At 38.1% G+C, this 25,542-nt stretch overlaps 1 protein-coding gene across 3 annotated transcripts in view; it reads left to right on the top strand.

The window, feature by feature from the left end:
- LOC117530473 (rho GTPase-activating protein 27-like) overlaps positions 1–25,542 on the top strand; it is a 49,498-nt gene that overhangs the window by 22,816 nt on the left and 1,140 nt on the right. For 2 of the 3 annotated variants that reach the window (XM_034193379.1, XM_034193380.1), the window contains 16 exons: positions 2,053–2,514; positions 4,615–4,854; positions 7,807–7,887; positions 8,238–8,354; positions 13,057–13,137; positions 13,280–13,342; positions 15,688–15,755; positions 15,887–15,974; positions 16,303–16,404; positions 17,367–17,465; positions 19,389–19,476; positions 19,606–19,740; positions 24,690–24,788; positions 24,889–24,966; positions 25,106–25,237; positions 25,341–25,446. In XM_034193379.1, the coding sequence (XP_034049270.1) occupies positions 2,053–2,514; positions 4,615–4,854; positions 7,807–7,887; positions 8,238–8,354; positions 13,057–13,137; positions 13,280–13,342; positions 15,688–15,755; positions 15,887–15,974; positions 16,303–16,404; positions 17,367–17,465; positions 19,389–19,476; positions 19,606–19,740; positions 24,690–24,788; positions 24,889–24,966; positions 25,106–25,237; positions 25,341–25,446 (2,039 nt within the window). The remainder of the gene's footprint in view (positions 1–2,052; positions 2,515–4,614; positions 4,855–7,806; positions 7,888–8,237; positions 8,355–13,056; positions 13,138–13,279; positions 13,343–15,687; positions 15,756–15,886; positions 15,975–16,302; positions 16,405–17,366; positions 17,466–19,388; positions 19,477–19,605; positions 19,741–24,689; positions 24,789–24,888; positions 24,967–25,105; positions 25,238–25,340; positions 25,447–25,542) is intronic. The other variant, XM_034193381.1, reaches the window with a different exon arrangement.

The following is a 25,542-nucleotide window of genomic DNA, read 5'->3' as shown; positions in this document are numbered from 1 at the left end:
AGTGTATATATTTATACGGCCTCTCTGGTTTTAACATCTGACATCATGTTGACCATTTTAGCACCACAATAGTTGATCAGATCTGTTAGTATTTTTGTGTTTATAGTCTTGTGGGTTCTTTGTTTTAGTACATTGGCTACTTCCTGATTTCAGCGCAGTACGGAAAGCTGACATGCTCAGAGGTATAGGTGTGGTGTGTGGTGCGTGCTCTAAAAGTACCTAAAAGTGACATGTGGCTTTTGTTTAATGTGTAAATATCACCTATAGTACAAGCTGTATCTGAGGAGGCGTTTCTATATTTATTTAAATTGACACTCAGCTTTAACAGTATAACTTCTGCAAGTTCAACAGGCTTTTTTTCATCCAGGAACTCACTTCTTATTCTGTTCATTCTTCAACCTGCCCAGTGCTCTGGAACCTTCAGCTTTTTACTTTAAACTGTTGGAGTTCTGATAGGTTTAAATCAGTACTCTGACAGTTTAGAATTCTGTAAAAAAAAAAAAAAAAAAATCTAACTGGAAAAGTGTAAATACAATGTGTTAATTTAAGACACTTACTGAGAATAAAATCCTAATTTTGTCATGTTGTAGCTTCTCAGCTTTTCAATGGTATTTGTGTTAAGTTTGGTTTGACTTGTTTAATACAGTTTTAAACCAAGTAGAATTGATTTAAAACGTTTTCAAATCACTAATTTAATGTGGCTTAAACTAAAAATTTCACCTTGGACCAGTTTTTAAAACCATCAAATCAATAACAAAAATGTTGAACTCTCTCAAATGTGTCACTGATTTAAGAAAAAAATGAAATACCTTTAAAATAATTAATTTTTACATATTTTAAAGATATTTTTTAAATAATTTCTATCACTGCCATTTTTCACGTGACATAATCAGGTCACATTTTGAAACTTTGACTCATTATTTCAGTTTAAAGCGACTGTGTACGATTTAGTGTCATCTAGTGGTGAGGTTGTAAATTGCATTATGCAGTCGCTGGTGTTGATTTTATTTCCCTTCATGTTTTAATTTCTGTGGTGATGGGGAGTCGTGTTTTCTTGGCTTCACTTGAGAAGCAATATGCTTCTCCATTTCATAACATGAGAGTTCTCAAAAATGTCATGTATGTCCCTTTGGGCTGCTGTATCAATATGGTGCCACAGAAAGGTGTCTGAAAATGAGGACCCATTCTCATGTGGATATGAAGGGTTCATAATACTTTTGTGAAAACACCAATTCTTTCTTGCAGGTAAAATTATACATCAATAAACAGATGGTTATGAACGCTAGATTCCATTTTTGCTATTAAATCTCCCTAAATCCTACAAAGTGTGGTTTAAGTTTTTCTTTTACTTGACTGTCTGTCCATGTTTGTAGTACTAGGTTTAGTGGACTTAATTCTGAAAGTTTAAGTCATAAACTATCAGACAACCAGCATTGGGCCTTGGTGGCCGCCAGATCTTGACATTGGAACTCAGTGAAACTGAAAAACACGTTCATTTCAAGCTATATGCAACTTCAAAACTGCAGATATGTTAAGAGAGAAGGAAGAAGTGTCTCCTGCATTCATATAAAATCCTTTCTGGAAGTTTGGGGGGACTTCTGACTGTTATTTGAGTTGTAGAACATAACTGCTGTTAAATAATCTGAACGTAAGACTGTTTCTCTGATTCTCTGTGAGACACATTTGACCCCCAGTTATTCCACACCTCAATCGACCACCTGTTTTGGTCCTTTTTTTAACGGCTGAATTCATACAAAATCCCTTTCTGCAGGTTTGTGTGGTTGTATGGCTGCCATTTGAATTTTAGAACATAACTGACTTGATACAATCTTAAAATAATGGTTTATGTCTCCGATGAAATACATACAGATGGACTATTCACTTGTTACATTTCACAGTGTACATGCCGAGGCCTTTCCAAAGCCAAAGATCAAACACCATCACCAGTGGGTGCATGATGCCCATAAGTGTTTTTTGATGAACACATGATGGGAATGGCCAGTGGATATATTTACATTTTGCCTAAACAGTTACCCTTTGTTTATTCCACAGGTGCAGAATGAAAATGTCCAGTCAGCGGTGTACGTCAATGTAGCAGAGCTTCGCCAAAGCATCTCTGAGTCTCCCCCCTCAGCTTCCTCATCCTACACCCCTTCATATCTAGACCCAGAAGGATGGGAGGTGCACGTTGACCAGGAAAGTGGTCAGGAGTACTACCACCACCCCTTCACGGGGCACACCACCTGGGACAACCCTTTTGTAACTTCCCCCACAGACCCTGACACGTTCACTGCAGAGGAGTCTTATTCTCAATCTCCTGTCCTGTCCCCATCTACCATCTCACACCTTGTGTTGACTTCAGACTGGGAGCAGTTGGTGGATGAGAGCAGCGGTCGTCCCTATTTCTACAACCTGATGTCTGGGGAGACGTCCTGGCATCCTCCAGAGCAGCTGAGCCCATATTCTCCTCTGATGGAGCCTATGAGTGTGCACAGGTTTCAGGAGGACGGGCCGGTAAGGACCGTCGTACTGCTCTACTTAGCCGCTGTCTCCTGTTTTAGCTTCACCCAGGGGAAAGCTGTAAATACAGTCTGCTTTTAATGAAATTAAACCTCCAGCACTCACGGCGTATAGCAGTCACAGCTTCTCCAAAACTAAGATCTGAGCAACGTCACAGAATGTACCGCACACCAGTGTCCTTAGGGTCAAAGACACAGGAACACCTTCTGTGGCATACATGACACAAGTCCATATGTCAACATACCTGGTTAGATAACACAAAAGCATGTTAGTTTTGGAGAGGTCAACGGATGCTGACATAACATCAAGAATCAATCCATCTTGTATTATTAATGTAATTATGTGTTCTAAATCATGCTGACCTATATCTAGAAGTCTGATTCATTTGTCTGATTTCAATATCAAATTATTTATTTATTTTAACAAAACAATTTTTTCCCAAGAAGGAGGTCCTGGTCCCAGTTTGAAAACCACTTGTACCAGACTTTTACTCTGTTTGTCTATTTGTTTGTCTGTTTGTCTATTAGAACTGGAATTCACGTCATTTGCAAACCTCCGCGCTTTCACACTACATTAAACACAGCTACCTCCAGCAAATGTGTCATTTTGCTGTCCTCACGCTTATTAAAAGTTTAATTTATATACAATGCGTTTGTTAAAGGTTTGTTCAAACACTCGCTGAGAAAGCATTATTTTAATAATTAGCCTGTTATGTAGCTAACTAGCTAGCTGGGTTAGCTACTGTTATCCACACGAGTGACGGCTAACATTTCTGATATTTTCACCTCCCAACTGCTAGCTGTATTGTCAGGTTAAACTGCAGGTTTAACCAACTGTGCAGAGCAAGTAATCATGTTCTTACACTGCTGGAGATTTTCTTTGTCTTTTCAAAACAGGAACTGAAAATATTCGGATTACCTGTGACCTGACCCACTTACTTGATGTACATTCCCGGTGCGTGCATACTAACATCCATAAGATGTCTTCTAAATCACTTCAGAGATGTTATCTGGTTACAAAAATAGCATTTTTAGATTTAGAAGTCTTTATTTCTCACTAACGTTTATGAAATATATGAGAAATGTATAACATTTATACAGAAATAATATGTTTCGGAGTGCTTTCTGCCATTTTGGTATATTTTGATTATGGGAGCAGACAGCTGATGTCATGCTGCCTGTCTTTACTCTAATTATCAGTCACCGTGTTCTTCCCAGCATCCTTGCGCAGATCGGGGGAAGCCCCCACATGATCTGTGACATCGCTACCAAATGTAGGTCATGGGTGTCTGATTGCTTGAATTTCAACCCATCAGGGGTGAAAATTCTATATTGTTTTCAGACAGTGCAAGTTTTGATCCTATTGGCAATATATTAGGAATCCCCTATGCTAAATGCTAAAGAATAAAATTATAGAGGTGCCAAAGAAATTATTTTTATGGCTTAAATCTTAAAAACCCAGAGGCCGTACAGCTTTAAGGTGGATGCAGATTTACATCACAGTTTGTAACTATGTAACTATCACGTAACTATGACATTAAAGGCACTATATTGATGATTAATGGTGCTCGGTATAAAGACCATAAGTGGATATGAGGCAGATTTGCACTGTGAATAATCTGAACACAAAGTAGTTGCAAAGGGATAGCATTTCATCCCTTAATTAATTATGGCAGTGTTTTGGGGCACCCTTAAGATTATCATCAAGAGCCATGTATGCTCGTACCTGGCACTTTGATATTCGGGCAGCGTACTTAATAAGTGAGAAGCTTTGTGGCAAGTTAAGATTTGCATGCAGTGTCAAAGACTGACCAGATACTAAAGCTCCCTGAGGTGAAGCATTGAAGCAGGAATGCAAAGTTTTGTATTTTTGCATTCATGTTAACTTTTACTTCATGTTAACTTGTTTTCTAGTTGATTTTATTATGTGTACAATCTGAGTCTACATGATGTCATGAACCTCACTATGTAAGGCTTATTTGAATAGTTCAGTTAATTGAAAAGTTATGAGTAGCATCACGAGGATTAACTGATTGACATTATCTGTTTGTATTTCTGTGAACATGCACCACACAATGTTTTCCTTCATCCCCAGCCTCCTCTGCCTGAAGAGGACTACCCTTCTGAGGATTATCCAGGTGCTGATCAACCTGAGGTCTATGAAGAGCTTCTCGCCACATGCCCCCCCACCTTCCCTAAGGATTACAGTCTCAGCCATGGGAGCCGGGCCATCATTCCAAGGGCCAGTTTGGACCGTGGTGTCCCTGTTGGTTGGAACCTCACTGTTGAACCCAGTGGAACCTATGTGTTCACCAATGAGCACTCTAAAGAACAGGTAAGGCTGATGGCTGATCAGGACGGACCCCACAAACAGACACAGAGATACAATTGGCTGAACAGACTTGTCGAGACATCAACCAAACTAGTGTTTGAAGTTGAGTAAATTCAAAAAGTCTGTGCATTCACTTGGTTTGAGGATTGAAATTTTCTCCGTGTATTTTTAAAATTTTTACAAAATATGGTTGTTTTCTCAAGCTGTTTGTGTAACACTGTCCAACTTTTTTGTCACCGGAAAATTTTGTGTTGATGATGAAGAAGGAAAGCCCATTTAAAAATAGCCACCATATATGTTACGTAGATATGATGATGTTATCTCAAAGATGACATTACTACAGTCTAGCCTGGTTGTGGACACTGGTTACTGAGCAGCAGTCGCATCCTGGGCCTTCTGCAGATGGTTTGTTTTGGGCACCATGGGTCAAAGAAGGTAAGCGCAATTACAGACGAGGAAGTTGACGGTATAAAGAAGTCACTCATGACGGAAGACATGGCAAGTATCTCAAAACAACAGAAACAGATTATGGACTTGATGGTCAGATAAAGCAGCTGAAACAACAAAATGTTGAGACGGCTCGTGCTGCTGATTTGGAGCAATATTCCAGAATAAACGGCTTATCGGTGGAGTGGAGAGGAAGCCCACTGAGCCTTACCTGGAGTCTATTGAGCAGCAGATGATCCCCGTTTTTGACAGCAAGGGGATCACTATGAAAAGCAGTGACACTGAGGCATATCATCTCCCAGAAAAGTCAAGAAGATAAAACCAGCCATTATAATTCCTTTTGTGAACAAAAAACAGAAAACAACATTGCTCAAAAACAGGGGAGCTAGCTGAGGGGAACTGACGTCTACCTCAAAGCTCCCATCCTGAAGAAACAAAAGTGGGTTCAATCAACATAAATATCAAACTTCAAGATATCCATAAAGCTGAACGGGACAGGCAAAAGTGCTGCTGATCAGAAAAAGCCATGAGCTGGACAGGTACAAGTGCCTGAGTCAACATCAAGGTAACAATAATGGATAGTACAGTATATGGACTACTGTCCCAGTAGAGCAAACCGACAACATTCTCCATGACGGTCACCGACAGTAAGGATTCATCATCTTCTGAAGATAATAATGACATTACAACATCCTTGGAAGCACATCATGAAGAAATAGAACTGGCAGCTTTTGTACATAAATGACATATGTCAAGTGTCCAAAACTTTAAAATGTATTCAGTTTTCTGATGACACAAACATTTTTTTGCACTGGGAAGAATTTACAGCTGCTTTAGAGAGATATCACAACAGAAATTAATCCATTTTAAAGTGTGGTTTGATTAAAAACAATTTCCATTAAATTTAAATGAGACAAAATTTTTGTTGTTTGGGAATTGTGGTATAGACGCAGGGGTACAAATCAAAATAGCAAATGTTATTATTGAGCGAGTGTATGAAAATAAATAAATTTGTGGGAGTGATAATGGACCACAAAATCTGATGGAAATCCCGCATAACTTACGCTCAAGATAGGCAGATACTGGAATATAAATCACTGTATATGATCTGCTGTTTGCTTATTTTACCATATCTAAACTACTGCGCAGAGGTCTGGGGTAACACCTATAAAAGCAACTTGTATCCATTATACATAATGCAAAAATGTCTATTAGGATTGTGCATAATGTAGGGTACATGGAGGACAGAAGCACACAGTTTTTGACGTGACATGCAGTGAAATTTGTGGATATAGTTAAATTTGAAACAGCACAGATTAAGTACAAAGCAAAAACTCATTTTGTTTTGTGATAGGGAGGGGGGTTGTAAGTTAAGAAGAGCATTAAACTTGAAAAAGCAATGTGTTCACACAAGTATGCAGTCATGCTATTTTCATGCTCCCTTCACGAAATGAGTCACATTTTCGTGACATGTTTTTCTTTTTTCATTGTGCTATTTCTAACCCTAACCATAACCTTCCCCCTCCCCCCAGTCCACATCACCCTGCATTTCGTGCTCCCGTCATGAATAGATTAATATACTTTTAGTGGTTCCATCATGAAATGCTTGAGATAGGGTTGGCAGAGTATGTGTATTTCAGTTTGTGGGCTAGATTTGTGGAATGGGTAGGTAATGGACTCTAAATATCTTGGATGTACGTGATGATTGTCATTTATTTTAATATATGAACAGAAGGGGGTCGGAGTTTACACTGAAAAAAGAAGCAACTTAAAAAAGAGTTACAGTTGGTAAAACCTGAATGAATTAAATTGTTGGAACTTAAGTTTGTAAGTTACAGTTGATCTGGGGTTGATCTAACGTACAAACTTAAGTTCAAACAACTTAATTCTTTCAGGTTTTACCAATTGTAAGGCTTTTTAAAATTGGTTCAACTATCCTCTTTTTTCAGTGTACAAGTGTTTTCTTCTTCCTGCACCCTTTTAAGCACTGTTTCTTCATTGACATATTATTGGCTGACATATTGGTTTATTATTATTATTATTATTATTATTGTTATTATTATTATTATTATTATTATTATTATTATTATTATTATTCCTTTGTTCAAAATAAATGTCATTTCATTTATTTTGTTGTTTCCACTTAAAATATTATTATTAGTATTATTAGTATTATTATTATAACCAAACAGTTTCACAAATCTTGTAACAAAAAAAATCTGCATTTTCAGTGTCTCTTAGCAAATCATACTGAAAAGGTTGGATTTTTAAATATTGCTATAGTCTATTTGCAAACATCAGCTTATGGTTATATTAATAACTAAATTTTATTGGCATCGCTTTGTTAATAGATTTCTCAACTGTTTCTTTTGTTAATCCATTTATCATCTGTTTGTTTTTTTTTTTTCCCATTTCATTTTAAGAGTATTAACAGGTTCCAAATCTTTACTTTGTGCAATAGTGGTGGGGTGACGTGTGTTTGTCTGAAATCTGTGTTGCATGTAACAGTGGATCAAATCGGTGGATGATCGAGGACAGACCTACTATTACCTAAGAGGCGGCTCCAAGTCCCAGTGGAATCTGCCTGAGGTGAAGTTCCTGACAGGATCACAGTCATTAATCTTGTTAATCAAAAAACAGATGCTGTCCCTCTTATTTTATTCATTCAATTATAGAATTTCAGATCATTTTCAAACACCTTGTACTGATTTTGTTTTGACATGTTGGCAGGATCACTGTTTCAAAACAAAAACAATATCATGGGGTTGAAAACTGAGTGTAGGAGGCGTCATTTCATAACTGCGTGGTTATGACGCATCGCCGCTGTGAGGACACTTTACCTAAAAATATAAATGGAATTTTGAGTTGAACCACTGGTATGACTGATGTCATGGAAACAATGAGCTAAACTATTCATTGTTCTATTTTAATCCCCGCAGGCCCCAGTAGCTCCTGGCCACCCCAAGGTAGAGAACGGCCTTGATGGGGACAACGTTTTCAAAAACTGGAGACACAGTATGGGACCTGCACTGCTCAGCCCATCGCAGGATGATGGGGTATGTATGCACATGTGCACGTAGGTGCTGTGTCACACAGGCGTATGACATGCAGGGTGTGTCTGCTTGTTCAAAAAGAAAGCTTCAGTGAGGTGGCGGTAAAAGGGTGAGTCCCTGTGCAACAGTGGGCACTCCTTTGTTTTTAACCCTTATTTAACTACTGACTGCAGCACATTCATATGGACAGAAACAGCCTGGGGATAGAAAGGCTCGTGTGCAGAAACACCTGGGAATTGCTGACTACAAATAAGGGCTTGTTTGCAGCTCGGCTGTATCTGGCTTGGGATCAACAGGTTGCTCAAGGGCATGCGAGCAGCACAGCTCATGAAGATGGCTGAGCTCTGTATAGAAGCAGATTTCCAAACAAAAGTAAAACTGGGATTTTATTGAAAAATGCTGTAATAATCTTTGTTGACACGTGTTTTTAAATGGATTTTATATTTTTTTTAATAACGGCAACACTTCTGGAAAACAAGAAATTACAAAGTGCTACATTTGAATTTATAATTTTAATCCAGTATAGAGGTGTTAAGATGTACTTCTAAATGCATCAAAGCTTTTAGTTTATATTTTGCAGTAGCATTAGGTTTGTTAGTGTTGAAATAATAAGGAACTTTTTTTTTTTTTGGCTGCTTTTTTAAAAAATAATTATTTATTTTTTGGCTCGCTCGAATCGCAGCAGCAAGTGTGCATGTTGACTTGAAACATGTTTTACAGGGGGTGCCTTTCCTGACGCCTTTCATGGTCACCACAGCGGATCTAGAATGTATGTGCATGTTGATTAGGCACAGCTTTCACACTGGTTGGCCTTGAACCGCAGATGTTGGTTAGCGCCGTTGCCTCCTGTTACATCTCGTGTTCAACTTTTAATTTCAAAGTAACACCTGTTTTCTGATATGTTTTCTTTTCTTCAAAATTAAAACCACTTATATGTTAATGTTCGCATTTTGTTTCAGTGAGAAACAAGGACACCACAAATACACAGATTGTGCACCATCTAAATAACTGAAGTTAAAAGAGAGTGAAGAATAAAGTGATATTTTAAGTTTAACCGACTTAGTCTGGCTGTCAGACATGAGTCAACATGAACAGACTCAACAAGGTCATCGGCTGAGCTGGAGTCTGTGGTGGAGGTGTCAGAGAGGAGGATGTTGAGGAAACTGCGCAGCATCCTAGACAATACCTCCCACCCCCGGGATGCCACACTGATGTCCTGTCAGAGCACCTTCAGTCATGGACCGAGACCACTGAGGTGCCCCACAGAACACCACAGGAGGTCTTTCCTACCTGTGGCAATCAGACTGTATAATTCCTCCCCCTTCTGCAGAATCAATACATTATGAACAGAGTAATTCAGTGACTCAGAATTTTGTGCAATATTGTCAAACATCATGTGCAAATGTCTTCTAGTCATTTGCATAAATTTGTTGTATGTATTCTAAAAAAAAAAAACTGTTCACTTTCTATACTCTGGCACAATAATTTCCATCAGGATAAATAAAGTTGATCTTATATCTCAGATCAACTCACAATCTTAAGTTCAATCTACTTAAAATATTAAATTGTTTGAACTTTGTTGTATGGCTGGGGGTGCCTGGCTGCCTTTTGTTTCTGTCTTCTGTTCTGTCTTTTGTTTTTCCTTCCAGGTGGCTTGCGTTCAGGACTGAGTGGCTGTGTGGCTGAGCTATTAGGACCTCACCCTGATCACCTGAGGCTGGTCATGTGCAGCTCGTCAGGACTCACAGCTGTGGTGCATCTATATGGATTGGAGCATGGTTGCATTTAAGTCTGGAGTACACAGTGTGTATTTGCCAGAGACTCGACCTTGTGACCAGACGGGTGAGATCGTCGTCTCGAGAGCCATCTCATCATCATGGATTCAGAGACCGTACCAGGTTTTGATGCCATGGTCTGTGAAAGAGGAGGGGGTGAGGTCTCACGCTCGTCAGCACACTTCCTGAGGTACAGTAGGTTTTGTGACTAACATTAGTACAGTCAGTAAATGTGGTGTCCCTCACACCTTATTATATTGAGCTGTTATGTTAGTCGTTTAATCAGCTTCCACTGCAGTGGATAATGTGAACTGGGTGTTCCATGCCTGCAGGGTGGGAAGCTGATTAGTGATTAAGCCAGGAAGTGTTTGCTGTTTATGTACACCTTTGAGTGGTCTCTCTGTGTGTGGAGTGTGGACTCACATGATGGTTTCTTCTTTCACAGACTCGGTTTGTCGCGGCCACCTGGGGGGTGTCGGCGGGGTCCTTGGGTCCGAACTGTTTCTGGCTCCGGACCGTTTGTGCTGCTGGGAGCGCACCGTAATTCCACCTCGCCAGACCGCGCACTCATTTGTTTGTAATTTAGCACATCACTGTTATGTTATTAAATTCTGTTATCCTTTGTACCGTGCTCTGCTTATTTTATACTGGGTCTTACTTCAAACGCTGGTCGGTTCTCCGCCTGCGTCCGACACATAACAAACTTGACATGTTGACAAAGATGAGATGTACACTATGATGGATTTCTTGCATTTATTATCTCAAATTTTTGATACTGTGGGGACCAAACTGGAGTTTACGTTATGATTTCGCTTGACAGTCGATATATTATAACTCAAAGTAACAAGATGAGTGAGTCAAGTAGAGTAAAAATAATAAATAAATCCTGTTTTTACAGTGTATGAACCATGTGCCCCTTGAGGCACAGCTAAAATTCTTCTTATCTGTCAGTCAATTCATTTTTATCAGCTCAACCTGTTAAGGGTGGAACCTATCCCAGCATTATAATTATGAATTAGAATGTATTTCTTAAAGTAAACAAAACAGATGCCAGTCCAACAATATAGTGCTAGCAATCAGAGGGCTATGGTGGAAGAACTGGTTGTCCACAAAACAATGAAAGGCATTAGAGGGCTAATAAATACCCAGCATGCTCTACACACCATGATATAAATATACAAGTAGATATACACATGGTATGTCTGTAATGGAGTTTTTTTAACTCTGTATGACTTCATCATATCACTTCTCTATGACTTTATTAAGAAGTCATTCATACAATTCAATCACAAATATGTTGCTGATCAGTATATGGATGGCTCATCCATCTAGGTTGTTGAAATACACAAAAAGGTAGGGGGGGATTTTTTGGACCAGGTTTTCCTTGGTCTTGATCTTTGACCTTTGACCAAACTACTCTAAAATCTAATCATCTCTAGATATCAATCCAAGTAATATTTAGACCAAGTTTGATATATCTAGCTTTCTTATTTATTGAGTTGTACAAAATGAGGTGTTTTCCAACCATATTTTCCTTTACGTTTGACTTTTAACTAAACTACTCCAAAATATAATTACCTTTAGATATTGATCCATGTAATATTCCCACCAGGTTTGATCCATTTAGGCTACTTGGTTGTTGAGATATACAAAACAAATGTTTTTCAACTTTTTTCCTTGACCTTTGACCAAACTACTCCAAAATCTTATCACCTCTATATATCCATCCAAGTAATATTCCCACCAAATTTGAGATATACAAAAAAAGATTTCTGACCATGTTTCCCTTCTCCTTGACTTCTGATCTTGGTTTTTAGAGTTACCTTGTCCACACAGACAGACAGAGTTAAAACAAAGTGAAACAAAGAGATTTAAACGCTTTCTGTAATCAACAGATACTCCAGAAGGCTGAAAGTATCTTGTCTTTGGCAGGTCATGTTGTTTTAGGGGAGTTTTCTCTGCTTCCTTCAGGACGCCGGTATGCTTCACCAGTTTGTAGAACCAACTGTTTTTAAAGTCGTTTGTCCCTTCGGCGAGTTGACTTTTAAATGCTCCGTAGGGCTGCTGTTTATTTATTCATTTATTTATTTATTCTGGCTACCCGTTTTATCTCCTTAAGTCTGTTTTTATTTGTTTTATTGTTCTTATATGTTATGTTATTGTGTTTTTTTTACGGGCTGCTCAAATTCAGTTGCCCCTTGTGGGATGAATAAACTTGTTTGAATTGAATTGAACAATCCCAAAAAAGGTTGGTAGATCCAACACTCACTAATCCTGTATACCAGCATGTCCTTGAGCAAGACACTGAGCTCCAAATTTCTCCCACTCCCAAGAAATCAGATTGCATTAATGTGAGGAAGATAAATTTATTTATTACAGTGTCAAAGAAGATATTTCACAAACATTACAGTCCAAGGAATGTTATTTTGCTGTAGTTATGTCATCCAGACCAACAAAATCTAGTTGCTTAAATGGGAAAAGCCAACTGTAACAATATGTGCCAATTAATTGTATACTCTAGTTTCCATTTAATCAACCACATTTTGTGGGACTGATTGGCATAATTAGTTTAGGTAACTGTGGCATTTTATTTTTCCAGATGTATCTGAAGTACTCTAAACCTGAGATTGTGAGTTGATCTAAATCACAGTTTTAAGTTGTTTGCATTAACATTTGAGTGTGCTTTTTCTCCTCACTTCTTAACACTAAGGTTGTGGTATTTGCATAACAACTGTTGCTTTTCCGAGTCGATATGTTCTTCTCAAGCACAGATCAGAAGCTTTTATAGAAAATGTCCACAAAGAAATTCAGCATCTGCAGCTTTTAAATGAAAGCTTCAGTGGTTCAGTGTAATATCTAGGCTTAATTTTAGATGTGCTGCTCTGCCAATTCTACACTCTGCTTCAACTGCTGTTTTCTTTTTTGCTCAGAGGTTTGTTCCAACTCACAGAAGGACCACGTCAGACCACAGCAGTGACAGCTCCAGCACAGGAAACTCTCCAGAGCATAACGTGAGCAGAACAAGTTCCGATTATAATATTTAATTTACCTCAAGGCAAAAAAAAAAAACAACAACAAAAAAAGTCAAGCTCGTCATGGTGCACTGTGACCTGCCTCTTATCTGAACAGTGTTCTGTGTGTGTCTCCCTCAAGGCTTATGGGTTTCGACCCTGGAGAAGTCCATATTATCTGACCTCGAGGTGGCTCCGCTATACCGTGGGTTTAGTTTACGCGCTCGGCTAAGCTTCATCCATAGATAGTGTCTATGTATCACCAGCAAACTGTAGTTTTAAAACAGTTGTGCAACCGCTGCACCACCCAAAGAAACTCATTTTTGTTGCATGAAATGTTTGAGTCCCTGAAATCACCTTGTCTCCCATTTCCTGCAGGGACACAGTATATTACAACCGATCCTGTGTGCATGTACATAATCTCATTTCACTGTGATATACAGAGAATAGACCAAACATACTGTATCAAGTATCAAGTAGACTTTGTTAGCCCCCCAGGGGCAATTCGTTGTGCAGCCAGCAGTAGAACACATTCGGACATATATAGATATAACATGATCTAAAATATAGCATAAAAACCCACCATGAAAACTCACCACACAGTAAACATAACAATTCAGTAATAAGAAAACCTAGTTAAAAACCACTCATGTGATAGTGTTTAAAAATCTAATAACAATAGGAATAAAGGAGTTCTTATACTGTTGATTTGTGCATGAAAATTTAGTTACATATTCAATAAATAAATTGCAGCTTTCCTTGACAGATTTTGCCTGATAGTTATTTTTTTAATTGGCATCAGGGATCTATTACGAAAAATAAATAATGGACTCCAAAGTGGTACCAACTATCTTCATTACAACGAAAGCTGCTTACTTTTTATTGTAAGACTCTTGATTGCATAGTTCCTGTTTTGACACATTGCTTGTGTCTCTTTCCCTGGCCCCGTCCACTTGTCCAATTTATGTGTGTGACCTATTTTACATAAAGAAAATTAAAGATAAAGGTAGTGATTTGTGTTGTCGTATGATGGTTTTACAAGATCTCAAAGTAGTTTTACAAGAGAAGAGAATACAGCAGATTATCAACAAAATGGCGGTTTTGTGATATGTCGAAATGATTACATTGTGTAAATAATAATAATAATAATAATAATAATTATGGGTTATCTCTCAAAAGCAACTGCCATAGCTCACTATCCCATTGTATTACCTTGCAAAGCTTTTCTGTTATGTTGCGAAATGAGCTCTCACAAAATCATAACTTTTTTATGCTCAGATTCTTTCCTTTAAAAAGCCAGACATGAATCTGGCTGGAGGGCCACAGGTCATAAATACATGGTCACATTGTGTGAACAACATATGAACAATTATATTACAATTAAATGTATTTTATACTAAATCTAAAATAAAATGTCAATAAAAATGCCATGCTTTAATGTGCTTAACAGTAATTTATTAATTTGTAGAGAGCTTGTTGCTTGCCATAGTGGGCCAAAGTAAAAGGGATGTGGTTCAAATGTGGCCCTTCTGCCCTAAATTAGGCATCCCTGACATAGGGGCTCCCTACCATGGACTACCAAGACTACCGTTTTTTCCAGAGTGTAAGTGGTGTTTATTTTTTACTAGTTTGGTAGGTGTTGCTATACTCCGGTGTGACTTAAACACTGAAAAATCACACATTTGTTATTAAATAATAATTATGACAACTACTTATATAGGGCTTTAACAGGAATCAAAGCACTAAACAAAATAAACTCTAATAATGAAAGGATAAATACAGAAGAAAAAAAATATAGAATGAAGGTGCGACTTATACGTCGGTGCAATTTGTACTCGGAAAATATGGTAATAATATTCCATTAATACCATTTTAGGTGTCTTTTATACACTGAAAAAAGACAATAGTTGAACCAACTTAAATGAATTGTTTCAATTGGTAACATCTAAATGAATTAAGTTGTTTGAACTTAAGTTTGTAAGTTAGAGTTGTTCTAATTTACTAACTTAATATAACTTGGTTCTTTTTTCAGTGTCGTACACTTTGATGGAGTTTTTGTTTTGTTTTGTTTTGTTTTTTTTGCTTGCAAGGGATGTTTTTTCATTCATTCACTGTAAAATTATCAGTGTTTCTACTTAAAAACTTAAGTTCAACTGTTGCCTTAAAAAGTTTTGTTTCAGTACATAAGTTTAAGTTATAAAAGTGGTTTAATTAATGGTCATTTGTGACTTAACCTTTTGTGTTGAAACAAAATTAAATTTGTAGATAAGTTTACTCAGTTTTTAAGGCAAGTAGAACAGACGATAATTCTTTTTAGTGTTTTGATGTATTTCAGGTTCTAACAACTTACTCGTGCTAAACAGTATATGACAGATGCGTTTGGCCATGTGCTGCTGAATGGTATGGGCTCCTATGTGCTTGGTGTAGTTTGCATTTGGCACTGTGATCATAGTCACGCCTCCGTCATGTCAGTGCAGTCTGACTCATACTGTAATCCAAACAGCTGCAAGTATTGCAAAAACTGAATGTAAAACATTTTTCCACTTTCAGCTGCAAAACTTGGAGAAAGCCGGAATTCTCAACAAGACAAAAGTTTCTGAGAATGGCAAAAAAGTCAGGTAAGCCTAAATGCCACGATGGCGTCTCATGTTCGGGAGTGTGGGTGTGGATGGTGTCATGTGTTGTCTCACACCTAAAGCTTTATGTCACAGTATATTTTGTTTGTTTGTTTTTTTTTATCACTTTTCAGGAAAAACTGGGCCCAGACATGGGCGGTTCTTCATGGAGGAGTGCTGACTTTCTACAAAGACCCAAAGTCTACAACAACAGGAGCCTCGGTATGATCCTCTCTGTGTAATTAAAGAACAAACATTTCTTTATTCACGCAATTACATGATTAAAAAAGTGGCCATCCATCGTTAGTAAGTCACTTTGACATGTGAATTGAATGTTGTGATGGAGTGTTTGGATACTTCATACGTGGTTGACGTCTCTTCGTGCCACCTGTAGTCTTGCTATTTCTATGAAACTACATGTCAACCTGCAGCCTGGAGGCATGCCGTTAGGTTAAGTACGAGCTGTCAGAAAGAATCAGCTGCCCCTTAAACAGTTCTTTATTGGGGTGCTGTCAGCCTTTTAAACAGCTGTATCTTTGTCCACACACAGAACAAGACCAATCACATTGTCCCAGAGGTCACAGTGGAGCTGCGAGGTGCAACTATTGGATGGGCTTCCAAGGATAAATCCAGCAAAAAGAATGTTTTAGAGGTTTGTTTAATTTTTGATAAGGGAAGTAATGCAATAGATGCCAACTGGACGACATTTTATCATCATAACATAACATATACTCAACAAAAATATCAATGAAACACATTGGTTTTTTTTGTGTTCCCATTTTCATGCATTGAAATAATAGACGGAAGATTTGTTCTATGTGCACAAAAACCTTATTTCTCAAATTTTCTTATTTGAGCACTTTCCATTTGCCAAGATAATCCATCCACCTGGCTACTGTGGCATGTCATGATGCCAAATTAAACATAATTATTGCACATGTACCCTGGACTGGTCACAGTACTGCACAAAAATGTGCAGTTTTCTCACATTGTACAAAGGTGGGGGGAACAGGCGTGCTAACTGCAGCAATGTCCTGCAGACCACGTTACCATGCCAACCCAGGTTCACTAGAGCCGGGTTCTTCACCTCATAAAGATTTTTTTTTTCTATATCAACTGTACATTTTCAAGTTGCTTTCATTGTGACCCATCCCAAGGAACATCTGTGCAATAATCATGCTGTTTAATCAACATGTTGATATGCCACACCTGCCAGGTGGCTGGATTATCTTGGCGAAGGTGAAGTACTCTCTAACATAGATTTTAATAAATTTGTGAACAACGCAAAAGGAAAGTAAGCTTTTTGTTTCCATAGCAGCCTTTTATTTCATGTTGTGGAAAACAGGAGTGAAAACTGCATTCAAATTTTTGTTGAGTACATATTTGAGCAGGGGTGGATCCATTTGAGATTGGGATTTATATTTTCCAGTGTTATGCTGAAAACAAAACCTGATCTTGTGCATACAGTAATCATAAGAGTTCAAGTAAACAGGACATTCTGCAAATGTGAAGCGATATGTGATTGGTCAGACATAATGTATAATTGTTTTTTCTTTCTATGCAGTCCACATGTGATTAATGGTGCTTTTCATTATCTAACTTGCTCTGTTCCAGTTGAAAGGCAAGAACGGTGTTGAGTTCTTGATACAATACGATACTGAAAGCATCATCCAGGACTGGCACAAAATCTTAGTGGATACCATACGACAATTTGTAAGTTATTACATTTTTGATTACTGACAAGTGAAAATAATCAACATTACTGCAATTCAAATTTTTGTGTATGCATGAGAATTATAGACTGAATTTAAAATTGCACCATCCATTCGTTTATTTTCTTTCCCTTATGACTGAGGGTTATAGAACACTGGGCTGTATCTCAGCACACAGCTGATGAGAGATAAACTTTGGACAATGCACAAGCCTGTCACAGGGCTAAAGGCTTTTACATAGTCCACCAGACAAATAGCATACCATGCCAATATGGAAAACCTCTACAAGTGTACCATTTTAGACTGATTGCACTCGATGAGTGATGAAGCAACTGTCTTCACTAACAGGATCATTTTACATCAGAAAGCCAATCCTGCATTTTTCTCATCTTTGTGATCCATTGTTGCTGATGTCTTACATCCACACAGAAAAGAACTAGTGTGAACAATGGGCCCCAGAGACTGTTTATGGCTGACAGATGTCTTGGTAAAAAATAACAATGCCTACAAATTCACAATACTTGGTTTATAAATATCTTATTATTATTATTATTAGTGTGTTGCACGTGGGGATCCATGAGCTCTAGGTTGGCTAGTGTTTTTTTTCAAGGGTGGTGATAAATTAAGGAAAGATTGTATAATAAATCCAGAATATTTTTAGAACAATTTTTAGAAGAGGAACTCATCCCTTTTATTTCTCATTAATTATGTAATTTTTTGAATGTTAATTTACTGTCTTAATGTATTTATAAATTGTTTAGGTTCTTTCTATCATATACACACTTATTATTATTTTATTTTATTTTATTATTACTTCTATTTTGACATTTGATTTTTAGATGGACCACAATGAAAATAGGTGTTTCACTTTCTTGTATCATCCATGTAATTTTAACGTATTTACAATTATATTATGTACTTATATTGAATTTTCTGAATAAAATCACGCACTCACGCTTTTAATATAAAGATGATTTACCGCCCCCTGCTGGAATGGTGTGTGAGTCCAGAATGTAATTACCAACCTCCATTGTTCAGTGTTGTTAGCTAATATCCATACTTTCTCCAAAAATATTAGTTCTATCAATGTTCAGTTTTGGCAGCATTCATCCTTGACCCAAAATAAATAAGCATACAAAATGGCAAATGTCAGCTGTCCACAGTTTGTCCGTGATCGAAGTTACACACACGCATGCACAGACAGAGAGGTTTTTGTCTTTTCCGCATTCTGCCGCAAGCAGGTGCTTTTATTTTTTACACACCTGCAAATAGAGACGTGGCAGGAGACAACAAAAGCAATACACTGTTCACGCATGGTAACAGAAACACTGATTTGGTCTTCAGATAATATAGTATTGTTCCAGTCTAAGACTGTTTACATTTCAATGAGCTGAACATAGTATTTTCTTGTCCATGGGGTAAATTAAAATCACTGTGTATTCACCTCTTAATCCAAACTGATGAGGGTGCAAAACATCAGATGACTGAACATAAGATACTTAGTAGGCATGTACTTTCAGCAAAGCTGTTTCCATCTCCATCAACTGTATATGGCACTAACTGAGAAAAAGGAAGTGATACCTCGAGATCAGGTGCTATAGTTTCTCTTTGGCTGTCATTCTGGGTAAGAGGGACATAGCGTCTAGACTTTTTTTGTTTTCTTTTCTACTTTTTATACGTAAATCCATCGGTCTCTGAATGCATTTGATTTAATTTCCTCTCTTGAAGTTTTATAGTTTTCCATCTCCACTTTATTTCATATGTGCACCAATGAACCATACTGCACTCTTCAGTTTGCACCATAATAACACTATCCATAAAACAATCAGAAATGTTGCAAATTTATACGTGTTCAAATTCCATCCATATAGAAATTATGTGACAAACCTGGTTTTGAACATTTGTGTTGGTCTACTGGTGTCAGGAGTTCCAGGACCATCATTCAGAGGAAGAGGATGGAGACGTCAGTGAACGAGATGACAAGTCTGGAGGCAATGTGGAAAAACAAAGAGGTGAACTGAGAAAACAGAGAAGTGTGCCTGAATTAACAATTTGATGTCCCAGTTCGTCATGACCTAGTTAGCTAGATCAGGCCCATTAAGAAATCAGAGTGCAATCATTAGAAGATTACATTTTTCTAGCCTCCAGGTCCAGTGTCACCCACTCATCCAGCTCTGCAGGAGAAACAGAACAGAAGAGGGTTCGAACGAAGCTGATGAAGTTCCTCATGAAACGGCCCACACTGCAATCAGTCAAGGAGAAAGGTTACATCAGAGGTATGCACAAGGGTTCATTAGTCTTTTCATGCATTAAAGATGTTTGCTTGATTTTTAGTATTCATGATGTCTGGTACACTGTCCATGCATATTCGATATTTAGAATTATTCTGTCATTTTAATGTTACTGCTAATTAATTAGATGCAGTATGCATATCTGCACTTATAGTATGTTTTGAAGTTCCATTTTCAGTTTTTTCACGTTGTTCTCTTCACCAACCAGAAGGTGGCGTAATATCCGCAGAAAGTGAATGGCCAGACATCTGGCCAAAGTACCTCAAGTGTCAAGGAAAACACCATAACTTATATTACTTTTGTCAACTTTTTAAAAAAATACATATTCATTGCCTTTCACTTCCATAAAGCAAAAACTCTGCACTCTGCAGACAACTTTTTCTGGTGGTTGGTGGCAGCTGTTGTCAAAATCTTTTCAAGCTCAACACCAAAAACGACAACTGCATATATATATGGTTAATATTACAAATTGTTAATGGTAGAAATGATCTAAAACATCTACAGCACTAACTTGCTGTAGGAAAAACTCAGTGGGCATTTCACATGGCAATATTAGAATCCTAACATATTAAAATTTATTATTTAAGGTATACATATTAGCTTGACCTTTTACTTTTGATGGTTTATATAAATGTGCTGAGGCACAAATACGATTGTATCCTAACATGCTAAGGCATATAGTTAGGAAAAACTCAATGAGCATTTCACATGGCAATATTAGAATCCTAACATATTAAAACTTATTATTTAGGGTATACATATTAGCTTGACCTTTTACTTTTGAGGGTTTATATAAATGTGCTGAGGCACAAATACGATTGTATCCTAACATGCTAAGGCATATACGTAGTTAGGAAAAACTCAATGAGCATTTCACATGGCAATATTAGAATCCTAACATATTAAAACTTATTATTTAGGGTATACATATTAGCTTGACCTTTTACTTTTGAGGGTTTATATAAATGTGCTGAGGCACAAATACGATTGTATCCTAACATGCTAAGGCATATACGTAGTTAGGAAAAACTCAATGAGCATTTCACACATATTAGCAATATTAGTAGCCTAACATATTAAAACTAATTACCTAAGATATATTAACTTCACCTTTCACTTCAGATTGTTTACATAATGGGGCTAAGGAGCTAATATGATGGTGTATCATCCTAACATACTTAGGCAAATTAATTGGAAAAATTCAGTGACCATTACACATGGCAATCCTAACATATTAAAACTAATTATTTAAAGTATACATATTAGCTTGACCTTTTACTTTTGAGGGTTTATATAAATGTACTGAGGCACAAATATGACAATTAGCATCCTAACAGGTATATGGTTTGCCGAGGACTTTACCCCAGAGCCCTCTGGTGGCCATTTTTGGCCAATGAAAACATCTCCAAACTCAGTACAAACACACATAATTTGATCACTTTTCAAAGGGGTCAGACTCCTCAGTAAAATCAATTTAATGTACAGTGGTTAACATCTTAGGGTATAATCTCATTGTTCCAGGCAATAATAGTTATCAGCTGGCTATTAGAAGCAAATTAGGGATAAAACCAACCAGCTGATTTCATTGGACAAGCAGTACAGCCTGAGCATGTTTTCATCGGGCGGCCAGTTGCGAAAGTACGGATTTTCCACTTCGCCGGAAGTGACATATACTTGCACCATCACGTAGTTACAAAAACAGTGAGCACTTCACACTGCAATATTAACATCCTAACATACAATATTAAAACTAATTTTTTGAGGTATATACAACCCCAATTCCAATGAAGTTGGGACGTTGTGTAAAATTTAATAAAAACACAATACAATGATTTGCAAATCCTCTTCAACCTATATTCAATTGAATACACCACAAAGACAAGATATTTAATGTTCAGACTGATAAACTTTGTTTTTGTGCAAATATTTGCTCATTTTGAAATGGATGCCTGCAACACATTTCAAAAAAGCTGGGACAGTGGTTTGTTTACCACTGTGTTACATCACCTTTCCTTCTAACAACATTCAATAAGCATTTGGGAACTGAGGACACTAATTGTTGAAGCTTTGTAGGTGGAATTCTTTCCCATTCTTGCTTGATGTACGACTTCAGTTGTTCAACAGTCCGGGGTCTCCGTTGTCGTATTTTGCGCTTCATAATGCGCCACACATTTTCAGTGGGTGACAGGTCTGGACTGCAGGCAGGCCAGTCTAGTACCTGCACTCTTTTACTACGAAGCCACGCTGTTGTAACGTGCAGAATGTGGCTTGGCATTGTCTTGCTGAAATAAGCAGGGACGTCCCTGAAAAAAACGTTGCTTAGATGGCAGCATGTGTTGCTCCAAAACCTGGATGTACCTTTCAGCATTGATGGTGCCATCACAGATGTTTAAGTTGCCCATGCCATGGGCACTAACACACCCCCATACCATCACAGATGCTGGCTTTTGAACTTTGGGCTGGTAACAATCTGGGTGGTCTTTTTCCTCTTTTGTCCAGAGGACACAACGTCCATGATTTCCAAAAACAATTTGAAATGTGGACTCATCAGACCACAGCACACTTTTCCACTTTGCATCTGTCCATTTCAAATGAGCTCGGGGCCAGAGAAGGCAGTGGCGTTTCTGGATGTTGTTGATTTATGGCTTTCACTTTGCTTGGTAGAATTTTAACTTGCACTTGTAGATGTAGCGACAAACTGTTAACTGACAATGGTTTTCTGAAGTGTTCCTGAGCCCATGCAGTAAGATCCTTTACACATTGATGTTGGTTTTTAATGCAGTGGCGCATGAGGGATTGAAGGTCATGTGCATTCAATGTTGGTTTTCGGCCTTGCCGCTTACGTGTAGAAAGTTCTCCAGATTTGCTGAATTTTCTGATTATATTATGGACTGTAGATGATGAAATCCCTAAATTCTTGCAATTGAACATTGAGAAACATTGTTCTTAAACTGTTGGACTATTTTTTCATGCAGTTTTTCACAAAGTGGTGATCTTTGCTTTGCTTATGAGGGTGATTCTTAGACTACCGGCATTTATTATGTCCTTTGATCATATTGTATGAAAAACAGAAAAAAGGGGACATTTCACACTTTTATAGTTATCTTTACAATGAAAGTGTGTTAAGAAATTTGTTCTAGTAGTCTATGATGACGTTTTCACCTTTTTTCAGCATCATTATATGCAAATATTGCCGTTTTGTGCTTGTCCCACACCCAGACTTTTGATCTTCAATGATAAAAATGAATGGTAAAGAAACATTTTTTCTAATGTTTTAAAATATCTCTGAATAAAATATCAGTAAAATAATCAAAACATAATTGGAGTATTCAATGTTATACAACTGTTGTGATTTTTTTTTTAACAAAATGTAGTTGTCCCACACTATTGCCGTAATTTCGACCACAACACTGTAATGTCCCTAAACAGTTTGTATGAAAGATTGTTTGGGTAGTTTCTATGGAGATAAACAGTGACATCAGAGCACATGTATATAGCGCCAAATCACAACAAACAGTTGCCCCAAGGCGCATTATATTGTAAGGCAATGGTGTGGTGGAAATTACATTTACAAGGCCAGTAGTACCTGTAGTTAAAGAATCACCCATGAACGGCTGAGATATTTGGGGATGTTCCTTTTATACCCAATCATGAGTGTCCTCAGTTCCCAAATGCTTATTGAGTGTTGTTAGAAGGAATGGTGATGTAACACAGTGGTAAACAAACCACTGTCCCAACTTTTTTGAAACGTGTTGCAGGCATCCATTTCAAAATGAGCAAATATTTGCACTAAAACAATAAAATTTATCAGTTTGAACATTAAATATCTTTTGTTTGTGGTGTATTCAACAGAATATAGCTTGAAGAGGATTTGCAAATCATTGTATTCTGCTTGTTGTGAAAGTGTCGTGACACGGACTCACAACAGGGGGCATTAATGAACGGACAATGGATAAGCCAAAAAGTAACAATTTAATGTTGTGAATCACACAACGAAGTACAGACAATACCAATATGGTGGAATGTCAATTATACACAAGGTGACGTGTGGGCAGGCTTGAAGATAGAAGACGTCTGGCGAGAGAAGAGCCGGATCCCACACAGCTTCCACCACCAACGGATCTGAAGAACACCGGAGCCGCCAAGCCCTGCGCCCCAGGTGGCCACTGTCTTCAGCAGTCAGACCCGGTACTGCTGGCAGAGAACAGAAACAGTACTGATGAGTGTGAGTTCGCACACTCAGTAATCCCACAGTCAGTGTTCAGTTAGGAGGGAGAACCTCCACCTCCGATAACACACTCAAACAGCTCCTGAGACAACCACTTATCTGGGTGGGGTGGGAGGCGAAGCCGTCGCAGTCCACACCAAACGCCAACTCAGCAGACAGGGAATCCGTCCCAGGAAAACGGCTGCAAAAGAGATCAGACTAATGCTCGAACCAGGTTCAGCAGAGAAATTACCTGAATGGTAGCTGATTTCTCGGCGGGGAGGTGGAGTTGCAGTCCGGCCTTTATGGTGGTGGTGATGAGTAGTGGATGAGTGACAGCTGGTACGGATGATGGGTGACAGCTATCACTCCCGGTCACTCCGACGCCCTCTCATGCTTGAAGCCCGTACTTCAAGCAGGGCGCCATCTTGTGGTGGTGGGCCAGCAGTACCTCCTCTTCAGCGGCCCACACAACACTGCTTTTATTTACATTTTACGCAGTGTCCCAACTTCATTGGAATTGGGGTTGTACAAGTATTAGCTCAACCTTTTACCTATTAGCTTACCTTTTTTATTAGTTTTATTGTGTTAGGATGCTCATTTAATTATGAAAAATTCAGTGAGCATTTCACATGTAAATATTCGCATATCTGACTCAGGTCACTTCGACAGTTAGTGTGAATGCAGCAGAAAACAATAACAATAATAATAATCTAATCCCCTGCAGAAAATGTGTTTGGTTGTCATCTTGCCACCCTGTGTGAACAAGAGAAGACCACAGTTCCGAGATTTGTGGAGAACTGTATCAAAGCAGTAGAAAAGAGAGGTAATCAGAATTGTTAAGACACTGCCTGAGACATAAGAGAGACATGTTGTTGCATGCTGTAGCAAAATCAAACCCCTGTAGCTCATGTGTCGCTTTACAGGATTAGACATTGATGGACTGTACAGAGTCAGTGGGAACCTCGCTGTCATTCAGAAACTACGCTTCAAGGCAGATCATGGTAATTTTCTACTTATAGCTGAGTTTCCTCAACTTGGCAAAACGTCTAATCAGACCTTTAGGAGTACACATGCACCTAGCTCACTGTGCACACTAGTGCTCTCTGCTGTGCTTTAACGTGAGCTTGTGTGTTCAAACAGATGAATTGGACCTCGAGGATGGCCAGTGGGAGGACGTTCATGTCATCACTGGAGCGCTAAAGTTGTTTTTTCGAGAGCTTCCTGAGCCACTTTTCCCATACAGCAACTTTAATGAGTTCATCAACGCCATCAGTAAGCACATTTTTGAAAGTTAAAAAAAAGTTGTATTCTGTGATACACTTTGTGGATGAACTTGAATTGCACCACCCAATTTATTTCTGTGAACTTATTGTAGGAAATCCTGACCACAAAACAAAAGTGCTTTACATTCGTGATCTTGTCAGATCACTTCCTCCGCCAAATCATGATACCATGAAGCTCCTGTTTGGCCATTTACTCAAGTATGCTTGACCTGTTTTATCATTCTGTCTTGAAAACACTTCTGCTTTTAAGAATTTATAAAATAGATTACACAAGTTGTATAATTTCTTGCATCA

Source organism: Thalassophryne amazonica, chromosome 18 (assembly GCF_902500255.1).
Source record: "Thalassophryne amazonica chromosome 18, fThaAma1.1, whole genome shotgun sequence".
Classification (NCBI taxonomy): Eukaryota; Metazoa; Chordata; class Actinopteri; order Batrachoidiformes; family Batrachoididae; genus Thalassophryne; species Thalassophryne amazonica.
The sequence above is the reverse complement of the archived record's forward strand: the minus strand, read 5'-3'. Positions and strand labels throughout refer to the sequence as shown.